Source organism: Scyliorhinus torazame, chromosome 5 (assembly GCF_047496885.1).
Source record: "Scyliorhinus torazame isolate Kashiwa2021f chromosome 5, sScyTor2.1, whole genome shotgun sequence".
NCBI classification, from domain to species: domain Eukaryota; kingdom Metazoa; phylum Chordata; class Chondrichthyes; order Carcharhiniformes; family Scyliorhinidae; genus Scyliorhinus; species Scyliorhinus torazame.
Window position 1 is genome coordinate 249760969 of NC_092711.1, and position 21532 is coordinate 249782500.

General features: G+C 44.9%; 1 protein-coding gene across 1 annotated transcript in view; it reads left to right on the forward strand.

Annotated features, from left to right (window-relative positions):
* The window catches only part of siah2l (seven in absentia homolog 2 (Drosophila)-like), a 78803-nt gene extending 69833 nt beyond the window's left edge, over window positions 1–8970 (forward strand). Inside the window, exon 2 of the mRNA XM_072505326.1 lies at window positions 3834–8970. Within this exon, the coding sequence (XP_072361427.1) occupies window positions 3834–4385 (552 nt within the window). The 3' untranslated portion in view covers window positions 4386–8970. The remainder of the gene's footprint in view (window positions 1–3833) is intronic.
* The last annotated feature ends 12562 nt before the right edge of the window (window positions 8971–21532 follow it).

The following is a 21532-nucleotide window of genomic DNA, read 5'->3' on the forward strand; positions in this document are numbered from 1 at the left end:
CGGGGTTTCCCTTTGCCCAGGGCCACATATATCCTGTGGGGTTTCTGCCCTCTGTGCCCTCCGGTAGGCCCATGATACGGAAATACTGGCAGCGCGACCGGTTCTCCTGTCCCTTGACCTTCCCTTTCGTGCCGCCAACCTTGTCATGTCTCTATCCAGGGAGTCGATTAGGTCACTCTGGTCAGTCGTGCTTTCTCCAGATCCCTGATTGTTGCTAACTGTACTTCCATGCAGCACTGTTTTGTCCAACGCCACCTTGAAGGGACCACGGCATTTGCGACCGCACCCTTCATTGCCCTAATTTCCAGCTGATGGCATCTCTTTGTTTCTGGGGCTCCTGAGTCAGGAGGTTCATCCACGTGCTTATCGGTGGATAGTCCGGCATGGGTCCCAGTGGCCCAGCTCGCTTGGGTGTGGCCGGTTCTAACTCTCTTCTCGTGCTTGCCACTGTTCTGTTCCTCCTTTCAAGGGGCTGACTCTGTCAGCCCTTTGGATCCTGGAGTTCTTGCCGATCATTTCTCGGTGGTCGCAGTTATTTCTCTGTGGTTGCGGCAGTCTTATGGTGGGGTTCAACAGGTTTGGTGGGCTATTTTTGCGTTGGAAATGCTGTTATTCTACGTTCCTGGTGGAAAACCACCTTCCCTGAGTCCCCTCAGCACCTCCCCCTCACCGGAAGTCCAGCCCTGCTGTTTCTAAGTCACAAACGATTATCTAATGGTTGGTCCCCCCTCTCACACCACCCCCCGTCCCTCTTCTCCTCCTTCCCATCTCGGTTTGAGGAGGGATGGATGGCAACAGTACAGCAATGTAATGGTTGGGGCTTCCTTTGACTCTGGGTTTTCTGCGAATCCTTTCTCGGTTGTGGTGAGCGAGCTGACAATCCCAGAAACCTCCTCAGTCACTTCTCACTGCTGCTCTCTGGATGCCCTTGATCGAACCTAAACAAAGCATCAGTTAGGTTATTGCTCAGTAAATGCCATTTTATAGCACCACCAACAACATCGTTCATCACTTTATTGATGATTGAGATTTGTCCTGCATTTTGTGGATAGGACGTACTAGGCAATTTGCCACATCGTTGGGTAGGTACCTGTGTTGTAGCTGTACTGAAAAGGGAGTAGTTTGTTCTGGAGGAGAACTCTTCAATATTACGTTTTGGATGCCTTTGCTACATCCAGTGCCTTCAGTAGTTTCCTGGGGCGAAATTCTCCGTAATCGGCGCAATGTCCGCCGACCGGCGCCAAAAGCGGCGCAAATCAGTCCGGCATCGCGCCACCCCAAAGGTGCGGAATCCTCCGCATCTTGACCAGCCGAGCCCTAACCTTGAGGGGCTAGGCCCGCGCTGGACTGATTTCCGCCCCGCCAGCTGGCGCGGAAATGACATTGCCGGGCGGCGCATGCGCGGGAGCATCAGCAGCCGCTCACGGAATCCCCGCGCATGCGCAGTGGTGGGGGTCTCTTCCGCCACTGTGCGCCCCCCCCCCCCCCCCAAGGACCCCGGAGCCCGCCTACGTGCCTTGTCCCGCCGGTAAGGTAGGTGGTTCAATCCACGCCGGCGGGACAGGCATTCTAGCAGCGGGACTTCGGCCCATCCGGGCCGGAGAATCGCCGGGGGGGGGGCAACTGCCGCGTCGCGATTCCCGCCCCCGCCGAATCTCTGGTGCCGGAAAATTCAGCAACCGGCGGGGGCAGGATTCACGCCAGCCTCCGGCGATTCTCCGACCCGGCGGGGGGGTCGGAGAATCTCGCTCCTGATGTTGCATACAGTAAATTGAAATAACTGAAGAATAGTGTCTGGTGGTGGGGATCTCTGCAGAGGTTGAGGTGAATCATCCATTCTGCACCTCTGGTTAAAATGTTTGCCAGTGCTTCAATTGTGTTTGCACTGATGCATTTGGTTTCTCACACATTGATGATGGGGATGTTTTTGGCAACACCTCCAGTCAGTTGTTTAATTGTCCACTAGCATTCACAATTGGTGTGTGGAAGGACGTCAAAGTTTTGGTCTGATCTGTTGGTTGTGGGATTGCATAGCTCTATCTATCACATACTGCATCCACTGTTTAGCATGCATGTAGTCCTTTTGTTGTAGCTTGACCAGGTTGGCACCTCATTTTCCAGTATTCTTGGTGACACTCTTATTATGATGAACTAACCTCCTCATTGATACATTAGCTGTACAACATATCGGCTGACTTGCTTGTGAAAGGCACTATATAAAAACAAATCTTTCTCTTCCTGGCTCCCCATGGTTAAATGGCTTCCCAGTCCTTCCTAGATTCATGCATTATGAATGAAAAGTGCTGAAGAGATATTAGAATTTATGGAGCCTTAATTTGGCACTGTCTTCGAGGAGCTCTATCGTGTTTATTGGGCCTTAATTTCCTTTGTGATATTTGGTCTTTACCTCTTCATGGGTGCAGCACCATTTCCATTATGGTTGAATCCCAATTTTCCTTAAGTTTTGTGTGTGAAGAAATTTCTTCACCCAGAGAGTGGTGAATCTGTGGAATTCACTACCACAACGTAGTTGAGGCCAAAACATTGTGTAATTTCAAGAAGGGATTTCAAGGGGCTAAAGGAATCGAGGGATAGGGGGGGGAAGGCGGGATCAGGGTATTGAACTTGATGATCAACCATGATAATGAATGGCGGAGCACGCACAAAGGGCCGAATGGCCTCCTCCAGCTTCTATTTTCTATGTATATTTCTATGATGCATCCAGATGTCTGTATCGATCTTTGGCTCAGTAATCCCAGTCAAATTGTCACAGTTTCATCTATATGCGATGGATGTGAAAAATAACACCATTTGTCTTGCGAATATCGATTCTTTTAAAATTAAAAAGTACTAGTTTGAACACCTATATCTGCAATTTATTTTAAGATACTATTCCTTATTTATCATTTCCATTTCCTTAACTATCATGTGTACCTCTGGTTGCCTTTTGAATGATCTAAACTCCGATTTCTTCAGTTTTTCCTTGAGCTTAAACCCTCAAAGTAGAATCGATCTTGTGGCTTTTCTGTGTATTGCTTCCAATGTTTCTCTCTTGTTTCCTGTTGACTTGAACTGAACATGTACTTTCAATTATGGGTTTGGATTTTAGCTTGTATTGGTCGTTTGTGCATTGTAGCTTTGAATAATTTCATTTTTAAGGCCCTACAGTTAACCGTTGTACATTAGATTTTCATTTGTATATGAACATTGAACAAAAACTTAAAGGTTTAGCAGATGAAAATATGAGATTTTACATTTCCTCCTTTGAGTAAAGGAGAATTTCTGGTTACAAGCTTCTCTTCCCTCCATTTCAACCCTTCATGGACTTTCTTGCCTGATTGAAAATGGGAGTTGCTTTTGTGTTTCTTTCTTTAGAATTTCCTCTTACTACAGAGTCTCCTCCGGTGCCTATACTAATTACAACCGAGTGGTGGGAGTAGAATTAAGCCCCTGCGTACTTTGGAGTTCATGACCAAGATTGGGACGGCAGGAGGCAGCTAGGGTGCTTTCTAGTTTCTCCAAAGTATTTGAATTTAGATCGAGATTGGACCTGTTTAGATAGTTTGGCTACATGGTAGTGTAACTTTTCATTCACTCATTTAATGGACCAGGTATAAGATATGTATATAATATACACATTGAATATTGAACTAATAAATAAATGCTTATCCTGTTGATTCATTTTTATCATACAAGACCTGAAATTTGTATAAAGACAGTAGGTTTTACAGTTTTCTACAGTGCATTGTTTTAAATGTATTTGTTATACTAATTGAGATTTTTTTCTCTCTCTTCTCTTCTCTCTCCCCACCCACCACACCACCAAAATGTAGTACGCATCAGCTGGCTGTATCTTGTCGTTGCACCACACGGAAAAGCCGGAACATGAAGAGGTGTGTGAATTTCGCCCATACATGTGCCCTTGCCCAGGAGCATCCTGCAAGTGGCAAGGATCATTGGAGGCAGTTATGCCTCATCTCATGCATACGCACAAAAGCATTACAACTCTGCAAGGGGAGGACATAGTATTTCTGGCAACTGACATCAACCTTCCTGGTGCTGTGGATTGGGTTATGATGCAGTCCTGCTTTGGTCACCACTTCATGCTGGTGCTTGAGAAACAAGAGAAGTACGAAGGCCACCAGCAATTTTTTGCTATTGTTCTTCTAATAGGCACACGTAAGCAAGCCGAAAACTTTGCCTACAGATTAGAACTGAATGGAAACCGCAGACGCCTCACATGGGAGGCCACTCCAAGGTCAATCCATGATGGGGTTGCAGCAGCAATCATGAATAGCGATTGCTTAGTTTTTGACACCTCCATAGCTCATCTTTTTGCAGATCATGGGAACCTGGGTATTAATGTTACGATCTCAATGTGCTGAATTGCATTGTTATAATACAGCAGTGTACATGTAACAATGGAATGTTTTTTCATTGAGGATACAGTAGGCAGAAGAATGCAGTTCTATATACTTTTCAGCACCTTGCCTGTGTAATTGGTGCTCGCCCATTTGACTGCTCCATGCGTGCATGTGTTGGAATGTAATGAAGGCATGCTCAGCACGTGGTTCCAAGCCTGACTAAAAGAAGATGGAAACAAAAACACCAAATCAAACACAAGTTGTTGCAGCTGTTTTATAAATGAAAAGTGATTCAACCCTGTTTTTTTTAAAGAGCTACCTTTTCCTGCTTTGTGAAATGTAAGTTCAAATTATTTGAGGCAAATTATTCAAGATGTATTTATATACGGGTCCAGTGTATAGAACTACATTATGCGCCACATCAGTACTTAAAAATGCAAAGCCAGTAGATGCTTGTGCCTATTTTAAATATGCTTCAGGATAACAGTATCTGAATATTATTTACGAAGATCAGTAATGGTGAAGAGCCATGGCATGGGAGATTCTATATTTTTTGCCATGACAGATGGGTTTTGTTGCAATTTTCTTTTGGCTAAGGTAGGAACAAAGTTGCAAAGAGTAACAATAAGGGTTCCCTTATACTTCAAGCAGTCATGGATAAATCTAGCGTCAACATCGCCCACTAGTTTTTTAAATTTATAAGCCCTATTTTATCTGTATGCAGTTACTTGTATCGGATGAAGTTCTATTCAAATTATTTGTGATTAAATTGCCTAATCAAATGTGTAAATGTTGACTGCAGGCTCAAATTTTGAATAATCTGTTCATGAAAATCGCTTATTGTCACAAGTAGGCTTCAAATGAAGTTACTGTGACAAGCCCCTAGTCGCCACATTCCGGCGCCTGTTCGGGGAGGCTGGTATGGGAATTGAACCACGCTGCTGGCCTGCCTTGGTCTGCTTTCAAAGCCAGCGGTTTATCCCTGTGCTAAACAGCCATTGGTCGTATACTGAACGAGAGATGTTGCTATGCTCCGTGAAGTGTACGTGAGTACATTGGCTAGCTTTGTGGTTGAACTGCACAGCCAGGTTCACTGATTCAATTGTAACTTTTAATTTAAAAAAGGTTGAAATGCTAGAATAATTATGTAGCGCCAGTCAGTATTTATTAATGAATTACAACTGTTAGCTGTAAGGAGCTTGCTGACTTCTAAATGATATCGAGCAAAGCAATGTTTAAATGAATTTTTTAAGTTAGATTTGAATTTAACCAACATGCTAGCAGAACACTAAAGAACCAAGGATATGATAAAATTCTCGGAAACGTGTGATTTATCTACTTTAGTCAATTATGCCAAGTAGTTGGCCATTTTCAATTATTTTTGTAATGTAAAAAAGGGATGGGGTAGTGGGAGCGGTAATTATCTTTCTGTTCTCTCTCCCTCTACCCCACCTCTCCAAAGGAGATGAAAAGAACTTTTCATAATATGCTGTATCCAATGGGGTGATATATCATCTTGAGACTTTCAAACTTTGAACACACATGATCTCAGCTTGTTTTATTAGCTCTCTCATTTTCCTTGCTCTCTTCCTCTGTCTCCCTTTCTACCATACATAGTAGAAAGTGTGCTTTTGTAACTCTTACAGATTAATAAAAGGCTCATGGACCAACCTCTTTGATAATTGCACCCATATTGATTCGGTGATAGTGGACTCGGTTGCTTTGTTTGCATACATACCTGTTGTTATCCACAGGCCATTGCAGATTTCATTAAAATCTTGATTCAGATTTAAGTGCGGATTCATTTTTATGCATTTCAAGGTATAAGGTTGCCTAACCTTCTTGAGCAGCATTTAGATTTTTTTTTTTAAAATAGCAATTTCCTTGCAGATATGACTAAGTGGATCTGATGATGAACCTAACATCTCCCTTCCAAGGAATTTAGGTTAGTCTAGTGTTTGTCTACATCTGGAGAACATTTCTGGAGCACTGTCGACCATGATTAGTTTGGAACAGTTGAGCCTTTTTTTCTAATTCTTTGGATTTATTCCAGGTCAGAACTCAAACATGGCAAGCCCCTCACATAGAGCATATACACACAAAGGAAAATATAATAAAAATGTGAAATATAGGGCATTTTGATCCCAATAGGTCTTGTATTATAATGTATCATTGAAGTAAACCACTGAGGATTGCCATAGCTTGCACTGTGCTAGTTTGGAATATTGAAAATACTCCTGTTGAAAACTTAGCAGCATACCTACTTTGTGTGGAAACCAAGCATGGTTGATCTTCAACCTCCACTTTCCTGCCTAATGATTGTATCCTTTGACTCCCTTAGAGTTTAATTGCTTAAACCAACTCCAGATGAACGTACAGCATTTTGACAAAGTGTCAAAACGTCCGGGTAATGTTTGCATAAATTCCTCACATCTGATGGGGACAGACCTCCAGAATCTTATTAATAATGATGACGCTCCTTCCATAGGCACAGTTGCGATACCTGCATTCAGGCCAGTGCAGCTGTCAGGTATTGACAGACTCTAAGAAGATCCAAAAACATGATTTATGGTTAGGGAGTTACAAATCCATGGACTCTTAAAAGTACTCCTACGGTAGTGTCTGTTTATTACTACCATTCCTTCTACAGGGTTGGGGATTCACTTTTGGGGAAGAGCTAAGCATGTCGTTTTGCCAACAATCCACAAACTGAAACTAGCAAAATTCAGAGCAGTGTAGCCTTTTCAGCAGTTGTGGCTGATGTAATACAAGTCTTCTCTTTGAATAATGCTTTAACAATTTACCAGGTTAAGATCAGAGTTTGCAAAGAGAAAGCTTATGTGCATATGTGAAGACTGAGGATAATGTGGTGGTGAATAATGTATAATCACCAACATTCTGCCGTACTTGTTGCCTGGGCTTGTTTAAGGCAGTTGTTGCTCTAAGATATCTAGCGCCAACTAGCAATAATTGATATAGCTTCAAGTTCTATTTCTTAAATATAGAAAAACTATTATTTCAGAGAAATTCGGCTCCATACTTGGTTTATTCCTTACCCTAAAATAAAAACAAAATTCTGCGACTGCTTGAAATCTGAAATAAAAATAGCAAATAAAAACTCCGGTCAGGCAGTATCTGTGGAGAGAAACAAAGAGTCATGCTGCCAGACCTGCGGAGTACCCAGCATTTTCAGTTTCTACTCTACTGCTAAGATTAATGTGAGAGACATTTTAAAATTACGCTGTCTGAATTTGTTTTGTCCGAAAATACACTATTTTTCACCCTTCCCTTGGCACTGCATAATGTGAATTTCTCTCTTTTTACTTGCAGGGTATGTTTCTCTGTATGCAGTTTTTCAAAATGGCAACCTGTAAGACATGGTTATACTTTTTAATGGATATTTTTCAGAGGTTTCAATAAATTGCTTTTAATTCATTTAAAAGAAAATCTTGTGAATTTTGAGTTTTAGGATTATTTCAAATTTAATTAAAATGTTAATGCAGTTTCTTTCCTGACCTGTAGATTGCTTTCCACTGTGATCAAAGGGATCCTAATTCCTTCATCTCTCCATCTGTCATATTTCCAAAAAACACATTATGGTTTACTCTAATGATATCTCATCTTTAGTGGTAACCTAACCAAGAAGACGATCTTCTAAAAACAATAAGAGAAGGGCAAGTGTGTTCAGGCTAAAAAGTCTTCTTTCAGACAGAACTCTCTCTGATTAACCCTGTTGCCTCCACCACCGCCACCCCTCTCCTCACCGCCCCCAAAACAAAATACCCCAACTCCAGTTATATGGTTTAACTTGACTCTATACTTGAAATGCACCTTCATTTAAAGAATGGTGTCCTTTAAAGTTAAGTAAATCTACCCTTCCAGGCACTGATCAAGCAGAATCCAGCTAAGATATGAGTGGATCTATTATATCTTTTTATTAAACTTCCTCAATAAAGAAGTCTTTATAGTAAATGCAGTCTATTTCTTGATCCATGAGAACAGTTGGTAGATCAATGCTGAATTTTGATGTACTAACCTTTTGAGACAGTTCAGCCATTTAAAGCTAAAGTTGAACTTCAGCAGAGTAGAAACATGAGTGTGTGCATATTACAGTCATGTTTTATACTCTGTTGCAGAAGTACATTGAGTAAATTTAATCAAATAAAAACCCAACAGGGCAACTGTTGCTTTGAATTTTGTCAACATGGTAGTTTATACTGTATGAGTTTTTTTAAATTACTTTTGGTAATTATGCTAATGTGCATTTTTGAATTCAAATTTGGATACTGTGGATTTCCTGTTGAGCAGGTGTTAACATTTGTATTGTACAAAAAAATTCTGTTTTGTTTTATATATTTGTGTTTCTGTGCTGTTTTCTTTTTTAATGTACATTTTGTTGTACTGAAAGAACAAATAGCTATCTGTTTAAAAAGTTGTTTAATTCTTATCATGAATGGCTGTTAAAACACAGTAAAACTTTAGTTTTGAAGTGACCACTCTTTTTAATCAGGAAAACTGTTCTGTACTAGTACAAAATAACCTATTTCTTTATTTGCTCTGTATCCAAATTGCAATAAATTAATTAAAACAATTTACAATGATACTACACCGGTGTTTTTATTTATCTACAGCTTACCAGTAAGTTTTTTTTAAAATCTTGGTTTCTTACAGAAGATATTTACTTTTCCTATATGTATTCAAAGTGATGAAGTTGGTGTGGGAGAGCTCACTGATAGCTCAGCACACTTGCCCATATAGTAGATGAGTCATATAAACCAAAATGATTCCAACTTTAATCCTTTAATTTTTTTAACTCTGGGAGGAGAACTACGTTTTGCCTTGATGCATCTGAAAACGGCAATAATTTGTCTACTCCTGATTACTGTCGAGAGCCCCCTCCAGCAAGCTGGGTTGCTGACAAGACCGAATACAAGGCATGCTCTGATGGTAAAATACGTCACTACTTGGAATCAAGAGACTTGGATATATATTTCAAAAACATTTACATATTTGGTCAGCTGCCTAAATTACTGTAGTTATGCTGGAGCAAGTGTCTCCACAGCCAGAAACCCAAAAACCAAGACTAACAGAATTGCTCTTAAAAGAAAAAATAAACACAGGAGGATCTGGATATCTTCGAAAAGGCTGCAAACGCTCAAGTTGAGCAGCATCTGTATCTGGGTAATTGGTTGACCTGATGGAATTTGCCTGAAATATATATTTTTCTGTTTGTAGATGCTACCCATGGTTGCCAATGGTCTTAGATTGTCAGTGATTCTTCCAGAAAGGAAGATTGATCTTGCATGGCTACTGGCAACCTGGAAGAAACATTAGAATATTGTGCCTGTACAAGAGCTACTGGTGTTGAAGTTTAAATCCTCCCAGTTGCCTGATCCTTAATACCTGGATCCACCACTCTGCTGCTCAAGGCTCTGCTTGCCTCCAACCATTCATTGCTTCCAAAGTTTATTGATGTTGTACCGTCAATATGACGCAAGGCAGGTTGAAGTAACATCAATTAAAGGCTTTATTGAGCAGAACTTGATCCCCAGCAGCTCGGTTACAGAATGCAGCTGCTGGGGGAAATCCGGGTTCTTATACCGGCAATTCTGGGTGGAGCCCAGTAGGCGGCAGATCCTATCAGGACCCGGTATCCATCTACCAATAGCCTGTCGGCATCGTGGTGTACCGTATTACCCCTAATACATACCACCAAAATTAAATAACCTGGAATTTCCTAGAAACTGCACTCTGCTGCCGTAACTTCTAGGAAGAATGTTGGCAGGACAGGTACAGTTGCCCATTAGAAAATTCCTATTGTGTTCAAGCTCTGAAGTATGCAAAATTACTACGTAACATCCATGGGCTCATTAATCTCTATGTAAGGTTTGTCATTTATGGATTGTGTGCTGCTCATTTGTCATGAAATCTATTTCAAATATCACCATGTTTTTAACATTTGCCATAATGCTTCATTCATTTTCTGGAGCTTAAATCTGGAGGATCTGACCTCTCAGGAATTGTTTATATCACGCCAACCACTTATTTTCCTGCCGAAATACTTCTTTCCATTCCCAACTATGAATATCCCTAGTGTGAACACTCAAAAAGCTTTTTCCTTGCAATGGAAGTGCACCCTATCCAGACTGCTTGGTGTGACAGAATTTACACTATCAAAAAGAATCGTTTGAAAGGGGAAATAAACTTGCATATGGTGTTTTTCTCCATCTCGGTATGTCCCATGCTTGCCAGCCAGTGACGCAAGTACTTTTGAATTGTAGCCACTATAGTAATGTAGGAAATGTGACACCTAATTTGTGCACAGTAAGCTCCCACAAACAATAATACAATAACGACTCGATAAATACTTCAGATGCCAGAAACTTCTGGAAATACTTAGCCAGTTCGGCAACAATCTGAGGAGGTAGAAACAGAGTTGGGATTTCAGGTCTGGTTCTCCATAATTGCTGTCAGACATGCTGACTATTTCCAGCATTCTATGTTTTAAATGTTGATTCAGGAATGAATACAGTAAGTACAGGATAATACGTTTATTCCTGCACCTTGTTGCAGCATCAGTGATTTTCAGGATCCTGTCCATACTCCAGTATTTGTTTCTTTCCTCTTCCAAACTCTAGGTTACCAGGCTTTGGCCTCTTTAGTTCCTTGCTCCCAAATCTAAATGCCATGTGATCAAATGGCACATGATCAAATTTCCAGGAAATTTTCAGTTTCTGACTGTTTCCAACATTTTCTGTTTTTAAATCTTGAAAGGTTTTTAAAGCTAGACTGTCCGAGCAGGTTGACTTTTAGAATGGTATGCTACCAAATAGAGGTATTTGTTTTGTGTTGCACTTTTATCATGAATCAGGAATAAAACATAGAACAGTACAGCACAGTACAGGCCCTTCAGCCCATGATGTTGTGCCGACCACTTATCCTAATCTAAGATCAACCTAACCTATACTCCTTCAATTTACTGCTGTCCATATGCCTGTCCAAGAGTCGCTTTAATGTCTCTATTGACTCCACCACCTCGGCTGGCAGTGCATTCCACGCATCCACCACTCTGTGTAAAGAACCGACCTCTGACATCTCTGTACCTTCCTCCAATCGCCTTAAAATTATGTCCCCTCGTGACAGCCATTTCCGCCCTGGGAAAATATCTCTGGCTATCCAATCTATCCATGCCTCTCATCACCTTGTACACCTCTATCGAGTCACCTCTCTTCCTTCTTTGCACCAGTGAGAAAAGCCCTAGCTCCCTCAACCTTTCTTCATAAAACATGCCCTGCAGTCCAGGCAGCATCCTGGTAAATCTGCTCTGCACCCTCTCCAAAGCATCCACATCCTTCCTATTATAATGAGGCGACCAGAACTGGACACAATGGCTGGGATTCTCCGAGCCGGCATAGGCTCGGAGAATCGGAGATTACGCCGAGGCGGCCCGTGACGCCAGGCCGTGATTCTCTGCTGACTCGGCGCATCGCCCCCCCTGTGGAGATTCACCACGGTCGACTGGCCGAGCTCCCGTCGGTATGGTTCTAACATGGTTCCACCCGGCGGGAGCTCCAACCTGCGGCTGCAGGCCATCGTGGAGGGGCCCTCCACGATGGCCAGGCCCGCGATCGGCAATCGCGCACGATCCGGGGGGGGGCCTACCTTCCGCGCTGGCCTGCTGTGTGGTTCTGCCATGTTGCTCAGCGCCGCGCGCATGCGCGGTCCCGTGGCGAGCAGTGCAGAGCACTCCAGCGCCGTGCTGGCCCCCTGTGGGCAACAGAATTGCTGGGCCAAGAGGCCCGTTGACGCCGAAGTGAAACACTCCGTTGTTTACGCCGGCGTCAACACTTAGCCGCGATTTCAGAGAATCCCGGCCAATATTCCAAGTGTGATTTAAAAAAATATATATATTTTTATTCTCTTTCACATTTTCTCCCACATTTACACCCATCAACAATAATCAGCAAGATATGTCAATCCCCATAATAACAACGATCCCATCCGCCCACCAACCCCCAAACATCAGCCCGCATGTTTACATAAACAATTGACAAAAAGGAATCGGGGATTACCCGTAGTCACCCTTAATCTAAACAGCCCCCCACCCACCCCTCCCCACCCCCCCAACTAATGTTCGATGTTATCCGGTTCTTGAAAGTGCATAATAAATAGTGCCCATGACTTGTAGAACACCTCCGAGCTTCCCCTCAGTTCGAACTTAACCTTCTCAAGGGTCAAGTATTCCAACAGATCCCCCCCCGCCACGCCAGGGCACTGGGTGGAGAGGCTGCTCTTCATCCCAGCAGGACCTACCTTTGGGCGATCAACGAGGTGAAGGCTATGATATCTGCCTCCACTCCCGTTTCCAACCCTGGCTGGTCCGACACCCCGCACATGAGGTGGAGGCATTCACTTTCCGGAGCACCTCACACCAGACCCCCTCCTCTATAACCTCTCCCAGCTCTTCCTCCCACTTTGCTTTGATCCCTTCCAGTGGTGCCTTATCCTCTTCCAGAATAGCTCCGTACACCGCTGACACTGCCCCCTTCTCCAGTCCCCTTGTCGTCAACACCTCCAGCAATGTGGAGGCCGGTTCCTCTGGGATCTCTGTATCTCCTTCCTGGCAAAATCCCGATCCTGCATGTACCTAAACACTTCTTCCTGCTCTAGCCCATACTTCGCTTCCAGCTCCCTCAATCCTGCAAACCGACCCCGAAGAAACAAATCCTTTCGCGTCTTAATCCCCTTCTCTTCTCATTTCCGAAAACTTCCATCCCACCTCCCTGGCTCAAATCTAGCGAAACTGCCTCCAGATTTTCAATGAAGCTATTATTACCGGACTCCCTGAATATTTCCCCGGAGCTAACTGGAGCGGTGCTGTTGCAAGTGCCTTCAGCCCCGACCCCCTGCACAAACTCTCCTCCATTTTGACCCACTGAGAATCAACCCCTCTGACCCAGCTCCGCACTTTCTCCACGTTCGCCGCCCAGTAGTAGTACAACAGGTTCGGGAGACCCAAACCCCCTGCCTGCCTTCCCCTCTGTAGCAGCACCTTTCTCACTCTGGCCACCTTCCCTCCCCATATGAATGAGATAATCCTTCCCTCAATCTCCCTGAAAAAAGACTTTGGCAGGAAAATAGGTAGGCATTGAAAAATAAACAGGAATCGCGGCAACACATTCATTTTAACCGCCTGTACCCGACCCGCCAGTGACGGGAAGGCCATCCCACCTTGCCAGATCGGCTTTCACTCTCCCCACCAAACTAGTGATGTTGTACCTGCGAAGCCTCCCCCACTCCTGGGCAACCTGCACCCCCAGATACCTAAAATGCGTCCCTGTCTACGGAATGGCAGCCCCCTCCCCCTGCCCCCACCCCCGGCCGAGACACCACAAAGTACTCACTCTTGTGCAGGTTCAACTTGTACCCCGAGAAAGACCCAAATACCCGCAGTAGCTCCAATATTCCTCCTATCGATGCACTCGGCTCCGACACATACAGCAGCAAGTCGTCAGCATATAAGGACACCCTATGCTCTATCTCCCCCCCCCCCCCCCCCCCCCCGCACTATTCCTTTCCATGCTCCCGAACTTCTCAATGCGATGGCCAACGGCTCAATCGCAAGTGCAAACAGCAGGGGGGGGACATAGGACATCCCTGTCTCGTCCCACGGTGGAGAGAAAAGTATCTCGAACTGATATTATTTGTGCGGACACTCTCCTTCGGTTTCTTATATAATAGCTTTACCTAGTTCACAAACCTTGGTCCAATCCCAAACCGCTCCAGCACTGCCATCAGGTATCCCCATTCTACCCGATCAAACGCCTTCTCGGCGTCCAATGCCACAACTACCTCTGTTTCCTTTCTTTCCGCCGGTGCCATAACAACGTTCATAACCCTCCTAATGTTCGAAAACAGCTGCCTCCCTTTCACGAACCCCGTCTGATCCTCCCCTATCACCTTCAGAAGGCACTCCTCCAGCCTACCTGCCAGTACCTTCGCCAACACTTTTAAGTCCACATTCAGAAGTGATATGGGCTGATACGACCCAAAGTCCGTCGGATCCTTACCTTTTTTTAGTAACAGGGAAATCGATGCTTGTCCCAAGGTTTGTGGCAACACCCCCATCCCTATCGCCTCCTCAAACATCTCCACCATCAGGGGTGCCAACCTATCCTTAAATTTTTTATAATATTCCACCGGAAACCCATCCGGCCCTGCCACCTTCCCCGACTGCATCCTCCCAATCTCATCCTTTATCTCCTGCTCCACTATTGCTCCTTCTAATGTAGCCCTGTCCCCCTCCCCTAGCCTCGGGTACTCCAACCCATCTAGAAATTCCTGCATCTCACGGTCTCTCCCGAGTGGCTCTGACTTGTACAACCTCTCATAAAACTCCTCAAAAACCTTGTTAATCAGCACTGGGGCCACCACCAACTTCCCTGCCCTATCCTTCACCTGAAGAATTTCCCTTGACGCTGCCTCCCTCCGGAGCTGACCTGCTAACATATCTCCATGTTCATAAACTGCACCCCTTGCTCGTCTCAGTTGGCGCACCGCCTTCCTGGTGGACAGTCGGTCGAAGCTCGCCTGTAGTTCCTCCCTCTTTTCCAGCTTCGCCGGGTCCCCATCCTCTGCATACCTCTTATCTACCTTCAACATCTCATCTATTACCCTCTGCCGCTCCAACCTCTCCTCTTTATCCACCCTGGCCTTAAACTAAATTACTTCACCTCTCACCACCGCCTTTAGAGCCTCCCAGACGACTGCCTTCGACACCTCACCCGTACAATTGAAACCTACATATTCCTTAATTACCTTTTCAATTTTCTCACAGAACACTTGGTTCCCCAAAAGCCCCACATCCAGTTTCCACCCCGGTCTCTGCGCTGCCCCCTTCTCCAGCACCATATCCACCCAATGTGGAGCGTGATCTGACACTGCAATTGCAGAGTATTCTGACCCCTTGACTCCAGCCAGCAAAGCCTTCCCCACCACAAAAAAGTCAATCCGCGAGTATACCTTATGGACCGCTGAGAAAAACAAATACTCCTGTTCCCTTGGGTGCAGGATCCTCTAAGGGTCCACCCCTCCCATTTCCACTATTAGTCCAGCCAGCGCCTTCGCCCCCCCCCTGATGGGACCAGCGAGCGGGGCCGTGATCTGTCCAACCTTGGCTCCTGCACCAAGTTCCAGTCCCCCCCCCCCCCCCCCCCCACAATCCGCTCATGCGTGTCCAAGTCGGGAATAGCCTCAAATACCTTCCTCGCGAATCCCACATCGTCCCAATTGGGACCGTATACACTTAACAGCGCCACTAATCTTCCCTCCAGTGACCCTGTCACAATCACATATCTACCCCCCCGATCTGCCACCACCTTCTCCATCTGGAAGCGTACCCTTTTGCTGACCAGCACCGCTACCCCTCGAGCCCTTCCATCAAATCCGGAGTGAAACACTTTGCTAACCCAGCCCATTTTAAGTCTCACTTGGTCCTTCACCCTCAAGTGAGTCTCCTGCAGCATTGCTACATTGGCTTTCAAACTTTTAAGATGTGCAAGTACCCTTGACCTCTTGACCGGACCTCCTAGCCCTCTCACGTTCCACGTGATTATCCTTAATGGGGGTCTCTTTTCCCCCCCCCCCCCCCCCCCACCTTTCTTATCCACCATCACCATACCACCGGGCCCTGCCCCATAAGCCTGACCCGCCCCTGTCCATTGTTAACATCGAACCCCCCCCCCGCCCCCACCCCCTACAAAAACATCCCCCAACATCCATCCCTCCACCCCCTCTTGCTCGCCTCGTAGGCCCATTGAAGCCTGCTATCCAGGCTCCAACGTCCGCAGTCCTCTCACCTCACCCCCGTTCACTAACTGACTTTAGTTTGCTAGCGCGGGTGGCTCCCCCCGCCAAGACCTCTCGCCCCCTTCCACCCAGTCCCAGAGAAACACCAAAACAAACCCAACAATCCAACCCCTACAATTCACTAACATAACATTTAACCGTCGCAACACAGAACGCCATTAACTTGAACTCTGTAACAATGCAAAGAGAAGTAAATTTCAATACAAATCAGTAAAAAGAAAGTTGTAACATTTGCACATTTTCCTGCCGCTCAAACACAGTCCACAGTCTCTCTTCCAGTTCCGCTCTTCACGTCTGTCCCAAGCCTTCCGCCCTCACGAACGCCTCAGCCGCCTCCGCTGTCTCAAAATAAAAGTCTTTGGCGTTATATGTTACTCTCAACTTCGCCGGGTACACCACACCAAATCGCACCACCTTCTTGTACAAAGCCGCCTTCACTCGCCCAAACGCCGCTCGTCTTTTTGCCAACTCCACCGTCATGTCCTGGTAGATCCGAACCGCAGTACCATCCCACAGCACCTCACGCTCCTGCCTTGCCCAGCTTAATACTTTCTCCTTCATGCAAAGCTTATGGAAGCAGATAATTACTGCCCTTGGCGGCTCGTTCACTTTGGGCTTCGCCCTTAATGACTGATGAGCTCGGTCTAGCTCGTACAGGGTGGGGCTCTCTCCCTCCCCCATCAGCTCCGCCAACTTCTTAGCAAAGTATTGCGTTGGCCTTGGGCCCTCTGTCCCTTCGGGCAAGCCCACAATTCTCAAATTGTGCCACCATGAGCGGTTTTCCAAGTCTTCCAGCTTTGCTCGGAGTCCTCTGTTTATCTCCACCACCCTCCGCAGCTCGTCCCCCATCGAGGTGACCTGGTCGCTGTGTCGTGTCACGGCCTCCTCCACCTTCTCGCCCTGCTCTCTCACCTCGGCCGATGCCTTTGCCACCTCCACCCTCATCAGGCCGATTGCCTCCTCCACCAATGACCTCAACACGACCGCCATCTCTTTCCTCAAGGCCTCCATGTGCCTCACCAAATGTTTTTCCAGCTCCAGCACCTCGGTCATCTTCTCCACCGTAAGTAGTGTGGCCCCGCCTTGCAGTTCGGCTTCTGCCATCCTGTCAACACATTTGCTCGTCTTCTCCTTCGGCGGCGAACCCGCGTTTCCTCCTTTCTTCGACGCTGCTCTTCGCATCCTTTAGCGGCTTATTGTTTCTTGTCATCTTTCTTTTCTCCTCTCTCCCCCTTCACCCTCCTGCCCTTCATCAATCTGACATTCTTTTTTGAGAAAAAAAAGGGGAGAAAAAAAAAACTCACCAAACTGCCTTAAATCTTCTTTCTTTCTCCTCTGCATTCATCTGGGACCAGGCTTCAACCTTCTCTCTTCTTCCTAGGTGGGAGCCATCCGACGTGGAGCACCCTCCCTACATGGTGCCCTGGCCTCGGGCCTGCCGCCTCAGCTTCCTCGTAGCTCTGCCCCCGTTACTCTGACCTGCCGCGCCGGGCCCGGCGCCTCAGCCCCCCGCCGCCCGATACCTCCGCGTGGTTCTTCGCCGGTTTTTAAACTGGCCCCGCTGGCTGCACGTGGCGGCCCCAAAGGCCGACTATAGTCGGGGGGGGGGGGGGGTGCGTGGAGACTCGGGGATTTCCCCGAAATCGCCGCGAATCGCGGCCACCGGCGGGAGCTCTTGTTGTTGCGGCCGCCCTGCTCGCTCACGCCACTGGAAGTCATTCCAAGTGTGATCTAACCAGGGTTTTATAAAGCTGCAGCAAAACCTCGCGGCTCTTAAACTCCATCTCCCGGTTAATGAAAGCCAACACACCATATGTCTTCTTAACAACCCTATCAACCTGGGTGGCAACTTGTTGCTGTGAATCTAGATGGGTCATGATCAGAGTGACTTACCCACTGCGTGCGACTATCATTTCCATAGCTCAAGTGCAAAGCATTCTGTGCTGTCACATGGTAGTGCACCAAACATTTTAACCTTTACATGTCTTCTTTTAGACATTGATTCAGATCATTTTAAATTTGAGTTTTAACAGACATGTATTTTGTTGGGACTTAACCTGGACATAGTTATCTGCATGTGGTAATGGTGAACTAATTTATCTTGCATGCCATGCAGTCCCCGAACCCTATCATTTAATTTCTGTTTAGCTCTTGCCTCATGAACCGTTATCTACTTTTTACTTCACTCATTCAACTCACTCAAAAATTAAACCTATCTCTGAATGCCCCATTTCTCTTTGCAGCCAGTGAAGCAGTTTGAAGAATGTTACTATTAGGGACATGTTGGGATACTGGACCAGACCATAATTTTTGTTAGGATACTGGATGGGAAACCCCAAACAATTCAGTTTGTAAAACCGAGAAAAGGATACTTCAGGAGTGATGACTCTGACCATTAGATATCTTAACATCAAAGAAATAGCTTTACAATTAACAAACTGTTCTTAACTAAAAGGAAAAACTTTAACTCGCTGTCTACACCTGCCACTATGTGTATATATTCCAACCAAGCAACCCAGTTCGGTTCAGAATCCACTCGTATTCAAAGTTGGCAGGGTTACTTGCTGATCTCTGTGCCGACGTTTGAAGCGAGACCCTTTCAGGCACAACCTGAAAATCCTGTCTTGTCAGGCTCAAATACTATGACAAAACTACACGCAGATCTGGATTTGCCCATGAATTACATCATCTGTATCCCGCTATGTTGTCCTATGACCTGCTTTGCTCGGACTAAACACTCCTCCCTCAAATTATCTACACCCGAGGGAACCACTTTTCTATAAACAATATTCCATTAGCCATCTATATGTAACAGATAAATAGTTAGAATCAATTATTTCCTCACTTCAACGATACCTTAATCACAGCTTTAGCAGACATACTGCCTGTATTATTTGAGCCCAGGGCTTTTTACTCCCATTACTACCAAAATATATAACAATTTCCTACATTTATCACAAGCATAGGAGTAGGCCATTTGACATGTTGAGCCTGTTCCACCATTCAATTAGATCATGGAGGATCTATCTCAACGTCACTTTCCCATGCTATCCCCAAATCCCTTGATATCAAAAGTATCCAGAAACCATGGATTCCTGTCTTGAACATGCTCAATGATTGAATTCCATACCACTCTGGGGTAGAGAATTCCAAAGATTAGCCATGCTGAGTGAAGAAATTCTTCATCTGTCTTAAATGACCTGTCCCTTATTCGAGACTGTTTTCTCTGGTTCTAGACTCACCAGACAGGGAAACATCCTATAACTTGTCGCACCCTTTTAAGAATTTTGTACGTTTCATGAAAGTTATCAAATCCTTTAGAACAGATTGCAACATTTTCCCTACTACTGACGGCAAACAAACACATCTGTACCTGTTTACTTGCTTCCTCCCTATTTAATAAGGGTTATATTTTCTAGTTTCCAGTCTGCAGGAACCTTTCTGAATTCGATAGAAGTTTGAAAGATAACCATCAATGCATCCACTATCTCTAGCCGTCAACTTTAACACCGTGATATAGCTCATCCGGTCCAGGGGATTTATCCTCCTTCAATCTAATTTTTTTTTTTGAATACCATCTCTTTATTAATACTTCACTAAGTTCCTCATTTTCACAAGCCCTAGTGTTTCTGAGAGAATGTCTGTATCTTCCTCTGTGAAAACAAACACACAGTAATTGTTCAGCTCCTTTACCATTTCCCTATTCTCCATTATAAATTTTCCTGTCTCTGCCTTAATGGACCCATGTTTGTCCTCACTAATCTTTTCCTTTTTACATATCTAAAAAAGCTTTTACAGTCTACCTTTGTTTCTCGTGAGCTTACATTCATATTCTCTTTTCCCTTTACCAGGTTCTTCGTTGGTCCTCCTTTGCTGGATTCTAATTTGCTCCCTATCCTCGGACTATCCACTCTTCTGGCAACCTTCTAAGCCACTCCCTTTGATCTAATACTACCTTTAACATGTTAGCCACGGTTGATTCACCTTTCCTGTTGGGTTTTTGTGTCTTAAGAGGATTGTATATTTGTTAAAGACCATGTAATACTTGTATAAATGTTAGTCATTGCTGGTTTACCATCAAATATTTTACCGTCAGGAGGGCGGCATGTGGCGCAGTGGTTAGCACTGGGATTACGCCGCTGAGGACCCGGGTTCGAATCCCGGCCCTGGGTCACTATCCGTGTGGAGTTTGCACATTCTCCCTGTGTCTGCATGGGTTTCACCCCCACAACCCAAAGATGTGCAGGCTAGGTGGATTGGCCATGCTAAATTGCCCTTTAATTGGAAAAAAAAAAATAATTGGGTACTCTTTTACCGTCAATCCAAATTGCCCCTTATGCCTTAAGTTTCCATTGTTTAGATTTAAGATCCTAGTTTCAGTACTAACTATATCACTTTTGATCACATTATGGTCACTATTTCCTAAAGACTGCTTTTCAGCAAAGTTGCTAATTAACCCTTTCTTATTATGTAAAAATAACCCGATCACTAATTGGTTCTTCAATGTACTGCTCAGGAACCCATCTCGTACACGCTCTAGGAATTCATCCTCCATAGCATTAGTGTTGATTACGTTTATCCAGTCTATATATGACGTTGCTCATTAATGTATTATTCATTTTATATGCAGTTCCTGAATTATACTGTGCCTAATGTTGCCATTACAGTTGGTGGCCTTTAAACATCTCCCACCATGTTTGCTGCACTTTGTTGTCCTTGGCTCCATCCAAACTGGTTCCTATTTACAAACTTTTATCCCTTCCTTAAAGTTACAAAGCCTATGCGTAGAGTGGACAGGGCAAACCCTTAATCCATCTCATTGCTTGCTCTAAAAATCAATTCAAATTCAAATTGAAACCAATTCATAGTCTCCACAAGAGAGACATACAAGATCCAAGCTAACGAGAAAAAGCATTGCATCTCATCTTGGGCTTGGCCTGACGCTTGATCTTAGCCGAAAGGCCAAGAAGCGATCATCCAACCTGCCTATACACCTTGATCCTTTGGTCTAAGATCCTCTCTCATTAATGTACTGTAGGGAAGCATGACAGCCAATCTGCATGCACCAAAGTCCCGCAAACAGCAATGTGATAAACAACCAAATGCTTTGGTTTTAGTAATGTTGACCAGGTCCACAGAGCTCCATTGAACTTCCTCAAATTGGGTTATTGCATCCACCAGAGTGGGTAGATAGAGCCTTGATTTAATGACTTATGAATAAGTTAGAAGCGCTGTCTGTGGAAAATCACTGATAAAATCTAGAGAGCAAGTAAGATTTATTTTTCACTCCATTGTTGGGA